General features: G+C 37.4%; 1 protein-coding gene across 1 annotated transcript in view; it reads right to left on the bottom strand.

Moving 5' to 3' along the window:
• The window catches only part of SHROOM4 (shroom family member 4), a 283,947-nt gene that overhangs the window by 9,835 nt on the left and 254,841 nt on the right, over positions 1-19,271 (bottom strand). The window contains exon 6 of the mRNA XM_063084446.1: positions 640-1,497. Within this exon, the coding sequence (XP_062940516.1) occupies positions 640-1,497 (858 nt within the window). The remainder of the gene's footprint in view (positions 1-639; positions 1,498-19,271) is intronic.

Here is a 19,271-nt window from a genome sequence, read left to right as displayed (position 1 = left end):
CAAAGCAGATGAAAAGTGGCAGGAAGACAAGGACAGGGAGAAAGTGAAGAGAAAAAGAATGTTCTTGGCTATTGCAAGGAATTAGCAGGGCATAAAGCACCCAGCCCTGGGAATACCTTTGATGCTGGGGGTAGGGAGAAGAGTTTTGAAGCCGAGCTACTTATCCTAGAATAGAGGCAGGTCAGCTTGTGAGCTGGCTTCTAATTCTGGAGGGCAAGCAGAAGAAAAAGTAGAAAGGGGTCTGAACCAGGTTTCTGGGAAAGGCCTACCATAGGCAACAAGGGTTTAATGCCCTTGTATGAAGGATGAGAAATTGATGCATACCTTAAAGACAAGCTTAGAAAAAAAAAATACAGTACTTTAATAATGGTATTTAGGGATAAGAACATCAACAACTCCCATTTATTGAGCATTTACTATGTGCTAAGCATGGAGCTATGTCTGTTACATAGATTATCTTAATATTCACAACAACCATGTGAAACAGGTATCATCATGCCCATTTTCCAGGTAAGAAAATGGGCTGGGAGTAGTTTAATTGACCAGGCCAAGTTCACACAGCTAGTAAATGGTGGAGATGGAATTCAAACTCATGTTGCCTGTCTCTTCAGGGACCCGATATCTGTCATAAGAACTTACTTGGGGGAATCGGTGGCCTTCTGCTCTGATGTCCTCCAAAGCCCACTGAAGCCATAATAGCAAGGGGGCTGAGCCTGCTCAGGATGAGATCCCAAGTGGTCCCTTACTGGAGGTAGGAAGTCACTGGCATGGAGAGCAAAGGACTCTTGCTCTGCCAGGAGGCTTTGTGAACCTGGCCTTGAGGCCTCCAGGTGGTCAAGGCTCAGGGGTTGCGGCTTCTCCAGGACCTCCTCAGGATTGAGGGCACAGGAACCAGTGGTTTCTGAACTGAAATACTGAGGAGGCAGCTCCTCTTCCTCCTCCTCTCCCTCCTCCTCCTCCTCCTCCTCTTCCTCTTCCTCTCCATCCTCTCCTTCTTCCTCCTCCTCCTCCTGCTGCTGCTGTTGCTGCTGCTGCTGTTGCTGCTGCTGTTGTTGCTGCTGCTGCTGTTGCTGTTGCTGTTGCTTTTGCTGCTGGGCTGCACGGAAGAGCCTGTACTTCTCCCAGTTGGGAGGAGGAGGGCGAGGAGGAGGAAAGGCCTTCTTCTTGGATCCCAGAGGATCTGGCTGGGTTTCATCACCTTTACCTTTGGTAAAGAGCTCCCTCTGATGCTGTCCCCAGGCCTGGGTGCTCTGGGACTCCAAGCTGATGTGACTCTCAGAAAAGGCACGGCTGCGCAATGGATGGGGCATGGAGGCAAGGGAGCTCCCCTCCTCATAAACTGAAGTTTCCTCATTGTTTTTCAAGGCGTGTTTGAAGTCTCCAAGAAGGTCAAGAGAAGAAATTGCTCGGTAGTTTGACAAATCCAGCGCTGGGTTCTCAAGGCAAGGATGGAAGGGAGTTGCCCATAAAAAGCTAGCCTTGGAATGAGCCATTTCCCTGCAGAACAGCATATGAGGATTAAGTCAAACAAGCAAGTTTCAGATGGGCCCATATTTTGGATGACAACATTTATGTAAAATTTAAAATGGTTACAAAACAATGTAATATGTGTAGGAAATGTAGTAATAGTAACACAATAATAATGGTAGCTAATACCTACTGAGCATATACTGAATACCAGGAAGCGTTTTAAGTGCTTTCCACTTTTTAACTTATTTAATCCTCACAATAACGCTAGGATGTAGCTATAATTATTGTCCTGACTTTACAGTTGGGGGAACTGAGGTTTAGTAACTTGCCTGGGATCATAAAGCCAGGAAGTGGAAGAGCTAGTATTTGGACTTGAACAATTTAGCTCCAAAATACGGATACACAAACATCACCCCAGTCTGTTTATAGCACTCAGAGTGGCTGTACTCTGTTCTGGGGCTTACAAGTCTTGTTATCCAGGTCCATGTGTTGTTTTTGTTTGTTTTGTTTTCATTATGAAAAATTTCAAATATTTAGAAATGTACACAGATGGACATAATAAAAACCCATGTTCCTGTCTACCACCAGAATTAGCACATTTTAATATTTTGCCATCTACGCATGCTTCATGAATTTTTCTAAAGAAATAAGAAATGCTAGCCTTTGTATCACTCCCCACTTCCATTCCTGTCCTACCTCTCTAGATCCGACCAGTATCATGAATTTGATATGTATACTCTCTGTCTATGTTCTTACACTTGTCACAAAAAACACCGAGAAGACCATTCACAAATATTTGCTACTTTGGATTTAAAATATCTACGTCTAATGTAATTCCAATCAGAATTCTCAACAGGAATTTTTTAACTATAGAGTTTTAAAAAATTAACTTGTAAAAAGAGCAGGATATAATATTAAAGAGTATTCTGCTAATGAGGAGGTGGTGAGGGATTAAGCATATCATAAAATAATTGTAATTAAAACAGTGTGTTATTGATTAACAGAACAGAACAGAGAGCCCACAAACAAACCAGACTCTCTATGAAAATATCATATATATAATCTTCCAAAACAAGGAGATAAAGATTATTTAATAAATCTTTTTGAGATAACTGTAGAACAGTGCCATTTGGAGCTACACCATATATTATATACCAAAATAAATTTCAGATCAAGAGTTAAGGATATGTGTGTGTGTGTGTGTGTGTGTGTTCATGCATATGCGTCTGTATAGTTTTAATTATTATATATATGTTATGTGTGCATATATGTATGTATGTATTATATGCCATATATAATACATTTACAAGAAAAAAAACTACCAGAAAATTAAAAAGACTATCACTTGTGAGGTGAAATAAAATTTTCATCATATAGGCAATAGAAGAAAATCTCTAAGGAAAACAAGTCCAGGTATTTTTGAATATGTATAAAAAGTCAAACTTCTGTATAATAGAGTGACCAAAGTTGAGAGACATCCTTTATCCTCAGAGTATAAACAGTTAAGCCAAAGATCTGGTTTCCTGCTGTAGCCTGTGAGCAATCAGAATTGTGCTAAGTCCTGCCCAGTGACAGGAAATTCCAGGGGTTTAATTAAATCATCAGACAGAATAGTCATGATGAAGACTGGGAGTATTTCTTTAAAAAGTAATAATACACATAATGGTAGCCAAGCTCTGATAGAACAGAAAGCAAAATGTCCTTCATTCCTCTCATCTCCAGTCCCCATCCTGAAGAGCTCATCACTTGCATGGGTCAGAAATTCATATCCAGATATTCCCACTCTCTTCTCATTTGGGCCTTAGCCCACATATAGATCCTTAAGACTGTAAAAATCCCTTCTGTACAAACTGTTCCACCTGGCATATCCCCTCAGGTACAAAACAAAAAACAAAAACAAGATGTGGTGAATGGAAAGTAAAAAGATGATAAATGTGTACTGGGCAGAGGCCTTTCCTGACTACCTTGTATAAAATAGAGATGACTTATCCTTAATCATTCTTAACATACTTTGTTCTTTCTCAGAGCATTCATCCCCACCTGATATTATATCACATAGCTGTTTTTACTTATTTATTTTTGCTCTACCCTAACTAAAATGTAAGCTGCATGAGGGCAGGTATCTTGTCTGTCTCATTCATCTGGCCCCTAGTGCCTGGCATACAGTAGGTGTTCAATAAATATTTGTTCAATAAATAAGTTAATGCCAAAATAAAAAAATAAGAGCTATGATACTCATATCATAAAAAATTGAATTAAATGCAATACACAAGACAAAGAAGGGCACTATAATGTTAATGACTAGAACACATGATAAAGGTCTAGCTACCATAAATCTTTATGCACCAAAAAACATAGCATCAAATTTTTTTAAACAAAATCTGTAGAAAATGCAAAGGTAGAGAAAAGCAGAAATGAAACATGAGACTGCTTCAGCTGATGACAGGTTATAACAGTCAAGAATTAAGATAATGAAAGAAATCTAAATGTATTCATATACTAAAAATAAAGACTATACTTTGTTTTCAAGAGCCCAGTGAATATTTTTTTAAATTGACTGTACAGGTTGAGAATCCCTAATCTGAAAATCCAAAATTGAAATTACTCCAAAATCTGAAACTTTTTGATTGTTGACATGACACTCAAAATGCTCATTGGAGCATTTTGGATTTTTGTGTTAGGGATGCTCAACCAGTATATGTTCTGCAAATATTTCAAAATCACGCACTCCCCCCAAATGTGAAATTTGAAACACTTCTGGCCCCAAGCACTTCAGATAAGAGATACTCATCCTGTATACTGAGCCAGAAAGTAGAAGTAGTATAGACCACATTCTCTAATCACAATACAGTATTACTGGAAAGTAATAACAAAAATGAAAATGTAAAATCTCTAGCAGATAGAAAATAAACAGGGGGAAAAATACCCCTCCATGTTAGCCAAAGAGACAATCTAATCTGAAATTGCAGAATACCTAGAAAATAACAACAATAAAAATATCAGAAGCTAGAGAATATGATAAAAGTGGTAGTCAAAGGAAAATTTGTAGGCTTAAATACTGATATTAATACATAAGAACAAATTAATAAATGCATTAAGCATTCAACAAAGGAAGTTAAGAAAAGAATCACAAAATAAGACTAAGTGAAGCAGGAAGTTAGTAAAACTAATGGTGGAAATTAATACACTAGAAAAAAATGAGAGAACTAATAATTAAAGCCAAAAGCCAGTTCTTCAAAAGAAAATATAAAACAATAGAACAGATAAATGACTAGCTAACCTAATTTTTAAAAACCCCAAGGCACAAAATTAGAAATGGAGAAATAACCACACATACAGAATAAATGAAAAGAGTAAAAAAATACTTTGCTCTGCTCTTTAAAAACAAATTTGAAAACTTAGAATGATTTTCTAGGAAAACAAAAATTACCAAAACCAATTGCAGAAGAACAAAAATATCTAAATCCACAAGTTACCATTAAAAAAATCTGATAAATTTCACTAAAAAATAACACAATCACATAGTCTTGTGTTAATTCTACTAACCTTCAAGGAACAGACAACACCAACATTATTTACACTTTTTAGACTCTAGAATCTAGAGAATGGAGAGAGAAGAAAAGATTTCTGCATAACATCAATACCAAAACCCAACAATTACGACATTCAATAAAGGAAAACTGGAGTCCAATTGTACCTAATAATACTGATGCAAAAATCGTAAGTAAAATGTTAGCAAAGAGAATCCAGGAGAATGTTAAAATTATAGGGCCGAGCCCGTGGCGCACTTGGTAGAGTGCTGCGCTGGGAGCGCGGCAACGCTCCCGCCGCGGGTTCGGATCCTATATAGGACTGACCAGTGCACTCACTGGCTGAGTGCCGGTCACGAAAAAACGACAAAAAAAAAAAAAAAAAAAAAAAAAAAAAAAAAATTATAATATACCATGAACAAGTGGGTCTCATCCTAGAAATACAAAACCGGCTCAATATTTAAAAAAAAAAAAAAACTATTGATATAATTGACAACATTAATAAACCAAAGGATAAAAGTCATACGACAGTTTCCCTAATGCTAAAATATATTTGATAACAATTTAACATTCTTTCTAGATTAAAAAAAAAAAACTAATAGGAAAAGAGGAAAAGATGGCTATTTCCATAACATCATTATCATCATACATTTTTTTTTGAAGCCAAAAGCCAACATTGTACTTAATGGCAAAATGCTAGAGGCATTCCCATTAAAATAGGGAGCAAGGCAAAGGGGCCTACTTTCCCCACTAACATTTAATATTGTTCTGAAAGTACTAGATAGTACAATTTGACAAGATACAGATGTAAACATTGGAAGATGGGGGTATCTTCTCATTATGTATAGGTGATATAATTACTTACCTGAAAAATTAATGAGAAACAATTTTAAAACTAATACCAACAATAAGAAAATTCAGTAAGGTGTCAGGGAATAAAATTAATATGTAGAAATCAATAACTTTCCTATACATAGGCAACAATCAGTTAGAAAATATAATGGAGGAAAACAGTCACATTTGCTACAGCAATTAAAATGGTGAAATACATAGGAATAAACCTAACAAGAAATATGTAGAACCTATAAGCAGAAAACTTTAAAACCTTATTGAAGGTCATAAAACAAGATATACATAAATGAGAAGATGTATGTTTCCTAGTGAGGGTGACTCGACATTGTAAAGATGTCAATTCTACCTAAATTAATCTATAAATTTAATGCAAACCCAATAAAATTGTTAAAATCACAATGAGATGTCATCTCACTCTAGTTAGAATGGCTATCATTGATTGACAAAAAACAACAAATGCTGGCGAGAATGCAGAGAAAAGGAAACTGTTGATGGTAATGTAAATTAGTACAGTCGTTAAGGAAAACTATATGGAGTTTCCTCAAAAAACTAAAAATAGAACTACCATATGATCCAGCAACCCCACTACTAGGTATTTATCCAAAAGAAAGGAAATCAGTATGCCAAAGAGATACCTGCATCCCCATGTTTACTGCAGCACTACAATAGCCAAGGTGTGGATCAACCTAAGTGTCCATCAACAGTGGATACAGAAAATGCAACATATATACAGAATGGAATACTATTCGGCCATAAAACAGAATGAAATTATGTCATTTGCAGCAATGTGGATGAGCCTGGAAGACATTATGTTAAGTGAAATAAGCCAGACACAAAAAGACAAATACTGCATGCTCTCACTCACATGTGGGAGCTAAAAAAAGTGAGCCATAGAAGTAGAGAGTAGAATTGTGCTTACTAGAGGCTGGAAAGAGGATGGGAGAGGTTGGTTAAAGGATACGGAATTACATCCAGATATGAAGAATAAGTTCTAGTATTTGATCATAGCGCTAGGTGTCTATAGTTAACAATAATTTACTATATATTTTCAAATGGCTAGAAAACATTAGTTCAAATATTCTCATCATAAAGAAATGATAAATATTTTTGATGATGGATTTGCTAATTACCCTGATTTGATCATCATACAATGGATACATGTATCAAAATATTATTCTGTACCCCATAAATATGTAATTTATTACATGTTGATTAAAAATAATAATAAAAAAGGAAAAACCAAAAAAAGCAGATTTTTTGGAACATTATTCTAAATTTCATATGAGAAAAATAAAGTTATGAGAATTGACAGAAACAGTATGAAAAAGGTAGAGTGATGAGGAAGGACAAGCACTGTCGATTATTAAAATATGTTCTAAAGTTATAGTAAATAAGGCAGTCTCACAAATAGAAAGGTAGATCCGTGGAACAAAATGGAGAACACTAGAACACCGAAGTAAACTCAAGAGCATATCGCAAGTCAGTTTGTGATAAAGGAACAATTTCAAGCAGTGGGGGAAAAGATGGATTATTTAATACATAGTTCTGGAACAACTGGATAGCCATTGGGACAAAAATAAAGCTGAATGCTCATATCAGTTTTTAAAACAAAATAAAGTTCAGGTGTATCGAGACTTAAACATCAAAAAAAAAAAAAAGACACCATAAAGGCATTAAAGGAAAGCTTTAAAGTAATCTTGGTGGGATAAGTTCTTTGTAAGTAAGACACCAAATACGGAAGCAATAAGGAAAAGTTGATAAATTTGACTTCCTAAAAATTAAAAATTTATGTCCAGAAAAAAACATCATAAATAAAGTCAAAAAGTGATGATACACTGGTAAAAGTATTTGTAACTAAGAGTAAATACCATTAATATGTGAAGCCCACTTCTTACCAATTAGTAAAAGGAACAAACAATTCAGTAGGAAAAAAATATATATAGTTCACAGAAAAATATAGATTACTTATCAACATATGAAAAGAAGGTGTTCAACCTCACTTAAAATTAAGAAATACAAATACAAACAATAATGAAACTTTTTTTAAAATATAAAAAAGAATTGATGAGGGTATGAGGAAATTGGTGATCTCATATGCTGTTGGTAGGAATATAAATTGGTGTAACCCCTATGGAGGGCAGTTTGGAAAGAAAAGAAGGTAAATGTGCATATCTTTTGAGCCAACTTCTAAGGGTTTATCCTGAAAACATATTATAACATGAACACAGAGAGATAGGCATAAGGATACTGTAGCTTTGTGTGCAATCTTGAAAGACTAGAAACAATCTAAATGCCTTTCAGGGCCGAGCCGTGGCGCACTCAGGGGAGTGAGGCGATGGGAGCGCGGCAACGCTCCCGCCGCGGGTTCGGATCCTATATAGGAATGGCCGGTGCATTCACTGGCTGAGTGCCGGTCACGAAAAAGACAAAAAAAAAATAAAAATAAAAATAAAATAAAAATAAATGCCTTTCAATGGGGACTACCTAAACAAAATAGGCAATATCTAAATATGAAATACTACATAGGTGTTAAAGTAATGCAGTAGATCTCTATGTAATGCAGAACAATCACTAAAATAAAAAAGCAAGATGTAGAATAGAAAAAATGTGTGTCATGTTCTCACTTTTATAAAAGAAGAGTGTATATACATGCACACACATGTGAATTTTCTGGAAGGATAAACAAGAAACTGCTAATGTTCTCCTCGGAAGAACTGTACTGGTGGCTTGCGGTGAGACTCTTATAGTGTGTGTATACACTAAATGCATTTATTACTTTTTTCAATTAAAAATAATAACATTTCAGGATAACAGAAAAATAAAGCATAAATCTGATCCATAAAATACAGAACCCTTACTATGATTTATAAAGCTCATCAAGATTCTGCCATCTCCCGCACCTCCCACATTTTTCTTGCCTGTACATACTCTGTCACATATGAATCACTCTCTCTTTCCCCTCTTGATCTGATTTACTCTTCAGATTTCCACTTAGATATAATTTCCTTGAGGAGCACTTCTCTGATCTCCCGAAGTACGGGGTAGGTACCCAGACTCTGTGCCCTAACAGCACCCATTAATTTTTTTAGCATGGTATTGCTTAGTTGTCTGCCCTTCCACATGACCATTTTGAGGGCAAAGGCCATGCCATGTTTACCACTATATCACCACTATCCAGCACAGTGCCCGGCACATAGTGGGTGCTCAGTAGATATTTCTTCAGTGTGGGACAAATGCAGGTTTGTGTGTCCATGGTGAAGGAGAAAAGTCAGGCTGCCAGTCAAGGGGAACAATGAGTGGCAGGTAAAGCAGACAGCAGCTGTCTAACCGCTCCAGAATCTGGTTGGGGTTCGAGGGATGGGGCTGGGATTTATCTTGAGGCTGTGTTTGCATAGCAAGTATGCTGGGTTTTTTTTTTTTTTTTAACCTAAATTGCAGATTTCTTTGGGGTGGTGTGGGCTAATAGAAATTATTCATTTTTCTCAACCTTATCAAGCCTCCTAACTCTATTATTGGTTAGTGTCCACTATGGTGCTCAATGAGTACCACGCTACTTCAAATGAGCTACATGGAACTTCTCTGCTCTGATGAAGGCTGGTGCCTTGTCAAAGCCTTCCTGAGCTACACATCTCAAAAGATAAGGTGCTTGTCCCATGTAGGTGTTTCCACAAGATACTGCTTCCTGCTTCAGCACTATGCCTGGGCTGATGCCCTTCAGCCTTGCCCCAGCCATTTTGTTTGGTGCCCAAAGCACGGGGATTGATGGGCTACTGATAATCACCTTGAGACCTTTGTGGTTCCCTTTTCCTTCATCCTGGAGAGGTCTGGGTCTGCAGAAAAATGAGGTCATCTTTTCACTCTACTTGTGCTCTAACCACTCTGCTCTCCTTCCTCAAACTGGGTCCCAACCACCCTCCTTTGTTTTTGCCAGATCATTTATTTTTTAATATAGGGCAATGGTCTTCAAAGAACTTTATTGATGCTTATTTTTCTCACTTTTTCTTGCATTTAAAAATATAAATATTAGGAAATTAGTACATATAAGACATTTATGAATAAACTACCAGCATATGTTAAGGGTGCATGCTCAAAAATTTCTGAGAAGGGTGCATGATCCAAAAGTTGGAAACTACTGGTCTGGGATAGCAGTTCCTAATCAAAGTCGGTTCTAATTAGAACTACCAGGAAATTGGGATTTCATACCTCTGTGGTGAGCCCCAGGAATCTACATTTTAAACGATTAATCCAAGGAATTCTCACACAAGTAGTTCAGGAACCATCTTAAGGAAACAAAAGTCGAGGGTGAAAGGGGTAGGAGTGCTGTGCTTTGGCAGGCAGAGTTATCTGTTCCAGTCAGGTTGGTATCAAAACTGTACATCCTGTCCCCCACCCCTCACCATGCTTGATTGTCCATTCCTACCTCCTGTCCCTGCCTCTCTCCCCTTTCCCCACCTTCGTCTCCAATCCAGATCTTATGAAATGCAGTGATATCTCCAAAGGCCCCAGTTGGGCCAGTGTCTGCAGCTGTGGTAAGAAGAAGCCTGCTGCATGATAGTCATCAAATTTACCACTCTTTCCTTTTCCTTAGCCAATGTACAGGAAAGGCAATAGAGAAGAGCAGAAAGAACACAGTGTAAGAAAGACTTGGGTCTGAATTCCAATGAAATTTTAAAATCTTGCTACATAATTCAAAAGCTGCATGACCTCAAAGTATTTAAGTTACCTCACTTTGAGTAAAATACCTATCTTACAAAGCTGCCGTGAGGATGAACTATATAAAAAGGGCCTAGAAATGAACATGGAGAGGTGCCTAATAAATGACAGTACTATTTTCATTGTTAGAATGAAGTCCCTTACTCAGGGCCACTGCATATGGTTGCGCAAATTGTGCAGGGCACAAGCCTTAATTGCTGTATGCTTCAGCCCTGTTCCTTGTTCCCTTAAAGGGACCTGGACTGTGATGCTCCCTGCTTAATAGCCAAGAAACCAGGAGACCTTGGGTTGTAGCTGAACCACATGTCTGCCTAGCCAGGAGGTCCTAGCTTACCAAGGATTTTAACCCTTGGTAAAATTCACTCACTCTTCTTATATTACTAAGAAGGGAGAGATAACAAAGGCAAGTTTAGGCTTAAGAGCAGTGTGAAAATGGAAAGGACTAGATATTCAAAGGTGTCTTGTTTAGGTGCTAACCACTTATGTCAGCCTTACAGAATTCACCCTCTGGTAGTCAACTCCAAAATCAGCTGGAAGAAAAGAACATACCCTTCTAGGGACATCTGGTCCCTCAATTCATGGCACTGTGATCCTATCTGGAGCCACTGGGCTCTAACAAGGCAACCTGAAAATTGCTATTCTGTGCAACAATACTGATTTAAAAGCACTGTCCTCCTACTCAGTTGGTCTGTGTAGGGCCAGCCTAATCCTTGCAGGGTCATTTACATCAGGTGGGCAGAAGGAGGCAGGACTCCAGAAAGGAGAAGGACTATGCTCAATGGGATCACCTGGGCTGATGTGTGTATAAGTCATTCCTTCAACAAATTCTCACTGAATATTACACTGTGCAAGATGACCAGATCAAAGGGGAGTAAAACTGGCATTGCCCCTGCCTTCCTGGCTCTAACAATTGAAGCAAAATTTTGACAGGGAGGCTTCCACTGAAGTGTATCAGGCTCCAGCCAAGGATATCAGCATCTTGAAGTCCTATTTTCAAAGGGCTCAGGCCTCCTAAATGCACAGAAATCTATAACTCCACTTTAGGACCAAGTAAGGATTTGTTCCCTGAAGTAGAGGGCAAGGAACTTTATTAAGGAAAAGGAACTGGTTTTTTACTTCTTCTATGTGGCAGGCATTGTGTTAGGCACTTTCATGTATGTATTTCAATTAACATTCACAGCAACGCATCGAAGTGGATGCCGTTATTGCCAGTTTGCGGATGAAGATCCTGAGGCTTAGAAAGGATAAATCATTTTCCCAGCTAGTAAGAAGCATTACTGTCAAGTCTGGAACTTTTCTGGTTTGGCTCTGAGTGACAATCCCACTGAAGTAAGGATTCCTGAGGTGGAGCAAAAGGGACTCACACTACATTCATCCCCAGGTGTCCATGAAGAAAGGGGAGGAAGCATGAAAGGTAAATATGAGAAAGGGCTTTGTTGACAACAGCAAGAAGACTACATCTCAAAAACAAAAGCTAACTGCCTGCCGATGCCTGGGCTGTTCTTTTTTCCTCTTGCCACAGGTTGCCTTTTCTGAAGAATAGATTTTCCCATTTTGTTAAAATAATGTTTTGGGCCTAATAGTAATTGAACATGAAAACCAATATTTGCAAAGACTGAAAAAATCTCCTCCTGTCTCTTTCTTGTCCTTTTGAAGTTTTCTTGTTTGGAAATTTTATTTTTAAATTTACTACAATAACTTGGCATTCCAGGATCTCAGCAGCAAGAGCACATAGGTCCAGCCCCTCTTGCATTTCCCTTCCCTCAGCAGCCAAAAGATAAGACTGCTCCAAGAGAAACAACCACTCCCAGGTCATTGCTGAAGGAAATATTTACAAGATCTAGGAAGTGAGACACAAGGAGACTATGGAGGGAGGGGAGAAAGACACAGAGAGCTTATTGCTGCTATCCATCTTTGTTCCTAGGTCCACAGAACTTCAAGTACAGAGCAATTAGCCTGGCAACAACAAATGCAACTGGCAGGACTTGTCCTGAGCCTTCTCCAGTCCCCAGGAGGCTAATACAAAGTGTCCTCTGAAGAGATCAGAGAAGTCTTTGCTTTATTGGGGCCTTCCTTGGTGAAGTTTAGCTCCCTCTGTCCTATGACCGCAGTCTCTATTTTTTGTCAAGGTATACATACATACACAGTCACTGTATAGACAGAAAATGTGCTTCTCTGTGAATAATGGTACAGAAATGCAAACTGTCTGCAAACTACTGCTCATGACAAAAGTAAGGAGAGATGGAAAGGTCTTAAGAAAGCAATGGTTCTGAGCCAGATAATAAAATGTTCTCTGGCAGGGGTATGTGTGTGTGTGTGGAGAGGGGGTACTATGTCATAGTTGTGACGACAATTTTGGAGATTCACAAAGGTCTGGTGATGTACCCCCTCAAAAAATGTCCAATTTCTTATGGAATTAGATAACCAGCAGAAGTGCTGGTTGATGGGAAATTCTAGCAAACCAAATTCTAGCTAGCAGTGAGATCAAGCATGTCTGGTAAGTAATACTGTCTGTTATTGTTATGGGGATTTCTCCAAAGCCCTTGATCTCTAACTTCACAGGCCTAAATCAAACCAACATGGGCTGCCTCTTCTTCAAATTTTCTTTTCTATTATAAATTTCAACAACTTGACATGTATCCAAACAATACCATGTGCATTCAAGACCAGTTATTTATATTTTACCAGATTCTTTCCTGAATTTTCTTTGCGTATGGCTACTATCAGGTTCAGTATGTGGTTCAGAAATTAGCATTTTTTGGTTAATATTATTACAAATATCCATTTCTGTGCAAGAGCAATATTTGTATATCTGTCACTGTTAATGGCTATTCTATTCTATTCCATCATGATGACATATTACATTAGTAATCCTTTTCCATGATTATAAATAGCACTACTATGAACATCTTTAAATATTTTTTTTTCCCTTTTAGGTTATTTCCTAGGGGGTATGCTTGGTCAGAGTATGAACAGTTTTATAACTCTTGTCACATATTTCTAGATTGCCCTCTAGGAACACTGAACCAATTTATATTCCTCCAGAAACACGAACTGTTTCCTTGCAGCCTTGCCAAAATAGGGTTTTATAATTTCTATTTATCATTTCTATTGATTGTTGATAGTTCATTTTTATTTTTTTTTATTTTAACTTCTCACTATACATTGTAGTTGATTTATGTGTCCCTTTACCCATTCCTCTTTCCCCCCTCCCTCTCTCCCCTTCCACCACACCACTACATCATATCCGTTCACCTGTCTTAACAAATTCAAGGAATTGTTATCTCTTTCCCCCCCACCTTTATTTGTTTGTTTATTTATTTATAGCTCCCACAAACAAGTGAGAACATGTGGTATTTCTCTTTCTGTGCCTGACTTGTTTCACTTAATATAATTTTCTCTAAGTCCATCCATCTTGCTGTGAATGGTAGTATTTCATCCTTTTATGTAGCAGAGTAGTATTCCATTGTGAAGATATACCACAGTTTCCTTATCCACTCATCTGATGATGGACATTTGGGCTGGTTCCAACTCTTGGCTATTGTAAATAGTGCTGCAATAAACATGGGAGTACCGGTATCACTTCAGCATGATGATTTCCATTCATCAGAGTATATTCCCAGCAGTGGAATAGATGGGTCATATGGTAGATCTATCTGAAATTGTTTGAGGAACCTCCATACCATTTTCCATAAAGGCTGCATCATTTTGCAGTCCCACCAAGAGTATATGAGAGTTCCTTTTTCTCCACAACCTCACCAGCTTTTATCATTCTCGGTCTTTTGGATATTAGACATCCTAAAAGGAATGAGATGGTGTCTCAAAGTGGTTTTGATTTGCATTTCCCAAATGCTGAGTGATGTCGAGCATTTTTTCACGTGTCTCTTGGCCATTCATATATCTTCCTTTGAGAAATGCCTATTCAGTTCCTTTGCCCATTTTTTAATTGGGTTATTTGTTTTTTTGCTGTAAAGTTGTTTCACTTACTCGTATGTTCTAGATATTAATCCTTTGTCAGATGGGTGTATGGCAAATATTTTCTTCCACTCTGTTCATTGTCTTTTCACTCTGTTGATTGTTTACTTTGCTGTGCAGAAGCTTTTTAGTTTGATATAATCCCATTTGTTTATTTTTCCTTTGGTTCCTGTGCTTTTGGGGTCAGATTCATGAAGTCTGTGCCCACTCCTACTCATTGGAATGTTTCCCCTAGATTTTCTTTACAGAGATTTATTGTTGTAGGATGTATATTTAATTCTTTAATCCATTTTGAGTTGATTTTGGTATATGGTGAGAGGTATGGATCTACTTTCATTCTCCTACATATGAATTACCCATTTTCCCAGCACCATTTGCTGAAGAGGCAGTCTCTTCCCCAATGTGTAGACTTCGTGCCTTTGTCAAAGATCAGATGGCTGTATGTGTATGGGTTGATTTCTGGGTTCTCTCTTCTATGCCATTGATCTGTGTGTCTGTTTTTATGCCAGTACCATGCTGTTTTGGTTATTATAGCTTTGTAGTATAGTTTAAAGTCAGGTAGTGTTATGTCTCCAGCTTTATTTTCTTGGCTCAAGATTGCTTTAACTATGCATGGTCTTTTGTTATTCCATATAAATGTCTGGATAGTTTTTTTTCCATTTCTGAGAAAAATGTCATTGGAATTTTGATGGGGATTCCATTGAATCTGTAGATCACTTTGGGTAAATGGACATTTTTGCAATGCTAATTCTTCCAATCCAAAAGCATGGGATATTTTTCCATCTTCTTGTGTCCTCTTTAATTTCTCTCAACAATGGTTTCTAGTTCTCTTTGTAGAAATTTTTCACATCCTTGGTTAACTTTATTCCTAAGTATTTAAATTTTTTGGTGGTTATTGTAAATGGGAACAGGTGTCTTGATTTCTTTTTCTGCATGTTCACTGTTAGAGTATAGAAATGCTACTGATTTTTTTGTGTTGATTTTGTATCCTGCAACTTTGCTGAAATCATTTATCAACTCTAAGAGTTTTTTTGTAGAAGCTTTTGGCTGTTCAATATATAGGATCATATCATCTGCAACAGGGACAGTTTGACATCTTTTCCAATCTAGATGCCCTTTATTTCCTTCTCTTCTCTGATTGCTCTGGCTAATAATTCCAACACTGTGTTCAGTGGGAGTGGTGAGAGTGGGCATACTTGTCTTGTTCCTGTTCTTAAGGATGATATTGGCAGTGGGATTATCATATATGGCTTTAATTGTGTTGACATACTTTCCATCTATACCTAACTTGTAGAGAGACTTTATTGTGAACAAATGTTGAATTTTGTTAAGTGCTTTTTCAGCATCTATAGAAATGATCATATGGTTTTTTTTCTTTGCTTTTATTGATATGGTGTATAACATTTATTGATTTGCATATGTTGAACCAACCTTGCATCCCTGGGATGAATCCCAGTTGATCGTGGTGTATAATTTTGTGTATCTCTTTCTGTATTCTGTTAGCTAGTATTTTAGTAAGGATTTTTGCATCTATATTCATCAAGGATATTGGCCTGTAGTCTTCTATTTTTGATGTATCTTTGTCTGGTTTTGGTAGCAGGGTGATGTTTGCCTTATAGAATGTGTTTGGAAGAATGTTCTCTCTTTCAATCTTTTGGAATAGTTTGTAGAGAACTGGTATCAATTCCTCTCTGAAGGTTTCGTAGAACACTGTAGTGAACCCATCCAGTCCTGGGCTATTATTTGTTGGGAGCCTTTTGATAAGAGCTTCAATCTCTTTTATTGTTATTAGTCTGTTCAGATTTTCTATATCTTCTTTGCACATTCTTCCTAGTTTGTATGTGTCCAGAAATTTATCCATTTCCTCCAGATTTTCAAATTTGTTGGCATATAGTTTTTCATAGTAGTCTCCAATGACTCCTGGTGTTTCTGAGGTATCAGTTGTAATATCACCTTTTTCATTTCTAATTTTTGTTATTTAGGTCCTCTTCTTCTTTTCTTAGTTCACCTCGCTAAAGGTTTGTCAATTTTATTTATGTTTTCAAAAAACCAACTTTTTGTTTCATTGATCTTTTGTATCATTTTTGGGGTTTCTATTTCATTTAGTTATGCTCTGTTCTTTATTCTTTCTTTCCATCTACTAACTTTGGGTTCAGATTGTTCTTGTCTTTCTAGTTCTTTAAGGTGAAGTGTTAGGTTGTTTATTTGCCATCTTTCCATTCTTCTGAAGTAAGCATTTAATGTGATAAATTTCCCCCTTAGTACTGCTTTTGCAGTATCCCAGAGGTTTTTGTATGATGTGTCATTATTTTCATTAGTTTCAAGAATTTTTTTGATATGCTGTTTTATTTCTTCTTGGACCCATATGTCATTAAGTAGAATGTTGTTTAATTTCCATGTGTTTGTATAGTTTCCAGAGTTTCATTTGTTATTGATTTCTAATTTTAATCCATTGAGATCTGAAAAAGTACATGGAATATTTCCAATTTTTTGAATTTGTTATGTCTTGCTTTGTAACCTAAAATGTGGTCTATCCTGGAGAATGTTCTGTGTGATGATGAGAAGAATGAGTATTTTGACGTTGTTGTATGGAATATTCTGTAGATATCTGACAAATCTAATTAGTCTAAAGTGTTGTTTAGATCTTGTGTTTCTCTACTGATTTTTTGCCTAGATGATCTGTCCAATGTTGAGAATGAGGTGTTCAGGTCCCCCAGTATTATGGTGTTAGTATCTATCTCATTCTTTAGATCTAATAGTCTTTGCTTTATAAATCTGGCTGCTCTGATGTTAGGTGCATATATATTTATGATTGTTATGTCTTCTTGATTGATAGATCCTTTTATCATTACATAGTGGCCTTCTTTATCTCTTTTTATGGTTTTTGGTTTAAAGTCTTTTTTATCTGATATAATATTAGCTACTCCAGCCTGTTTTTCATTTCTATTTACATGGTATATCTTTTTCCATTGTTTCACTCTTAGTCTATGTGTGTCTTTACAGTTGAGGTGAGTCTCTTGAAGACAGAGTATTCTTGGGTCCATCTTTTTAATCCAGTCAGTTGGTCTGTGTCTTTTGAGTGAGGAATTTAATCCTTTTACATTTAGAGTTATTATTGAAAGGTGTTGATTTACTCCTAGCATTTTGATTTTTGTTTGGATGTCTTAAGTATCTTTTATTCTTTTCTTTCTGATTTTCTGTTTGTCTTCTGTGTTTCTTGGTTTCTTGGGGTGGTAGATAAACTATTTTTTCTCTTTATTGTTAGCATTTTTGTTTTACTGGTAGGTTTTGTTCTTTCCTGAGTATTGATGGCAGTGATTGTTGTTGTTCAGGTATCAAACCCAGTACTCCCTTGAGAATTTCTTATAAGGCTGGTCGTGTGGTAGTGAACTCCCACAGTTTTTGTTTGTCTGAGAAATATACTATTTGTCCTTCATTTTGGAAGGATATCCTTTCTGGGTAAATTATTCTTGGCTGGCAATTTTTGTCTGTTAGTATTTTGAATATATCATCCCATTCTTTTCTTGGTTTTAGGGTCTGTGATGAAAAGTCTGATGTTAGTCTGATTGGGGCTCCCTTATAGGTGACTTGCTGCTTCTGTCTTACAGCTTTTAATATTCTCTCTTTGTCTTTGAGTTTTGCCAGTTTGACTCTAACATGTCTTGGATGGTCCTTTTTGGGTTGAATATGTTTGAGAATCTTTCGGCCTTCTGAATCTGAATATCTGTGACTTTCCCTATACCTGGGAAGTTTTCTATACCTGAAGTTTTCGTTGAATATGTTTTCAATGCCATTTCCTTTTTCCTCCCCTTCTGGAAAACCCATGATTTGGATATTTGAGTGCTAAAGGTTGTCTATTGTCTCTCTTAGATTTTCTTCAATTTTAATTTTTTTTTCTTTTTTTCTGGTCCACCCGTGTTAATTCAAACAGCCTGTCTTCAAGGTCAGCAATTCTCTATTCTGCTTGTTCTAGCCTGCTGGTTAGACTCTGTGTTGTGTTTTTTATCTTGTTGAGTGAATTCTTCAGCTGCACAAGCTCTGCTACATTCATTTTCAAGTCATTGATTTCTTTGTACTTTTCTTCTTTCAGGTCCTGTATATTTTTTCTTACTTATTGTGTTGTTAACTGAGTTTTCTTGTATGTCATTTAGTTTTCTTAAAATTGTTTCTCAAAATTCCTTGTCAATCATTTCAAGGACTTCCCATTCTATAAGATCTAGAGCTTCAGAGTTATTATTTTCCTTTGGTGGTGATGTACTTTCTTGATTTTTCGTATTTCTGGTATCTTCCCTTTGGCATTTAGTCATTGTGGCAGGGGGTATCATGGTCCACTCATTCCAACCTGATGTCTGGCCTGGAACCTGAAGGGACTGCCAATCCTTGGCAGCAGGGAGTAGCCTGGGCTGGGGTTACCATGGTGCCTGCCTATTCCAGCATGGCTGACTTGGGGCATGTAGATCCGGCAGCTCTTAGGCCTCTCTGGGCAGTGGGGACTGGCCTGGGCTGGGGATCCCATGGCACCTACCTGCTCCAGTGCAGTTGACTGAGGGCATGTGGGCCCAGAAGCTCTTGGGCTCTCTAAGTGGTGGGGACTGACCTGGGCTGGAAGTCCCATAGCTCCTGTCGGTTCTGATGTGGCTGACTTGGGACATGTAGGCCCAGTGGCTCTCAGGCCTCTCTTTGTGGTGGGCACTGGCCTGGGCTGGTGGTCTCACAGCATGCAGCTCCTGC

Source organism: Cynocephalus volans, chromosome X (genome assembly GCF_027409185.1).
Source record: "Cynocephalus volans isolate mCynVol1 chromosome X, mCynVol1.pri, whole genome shotgun sequence".
Taxonomy (NCBI): domain Eukaryota; kingdom Metazoa; phylum Chordata; class Mammalia; order Dermoptera; family Cynocephalidae; genus Cynocephalus; species Cynocephalus volans.
This window is presented reverse-complemented; position numbering and strand designations above follow the sequence as displayed.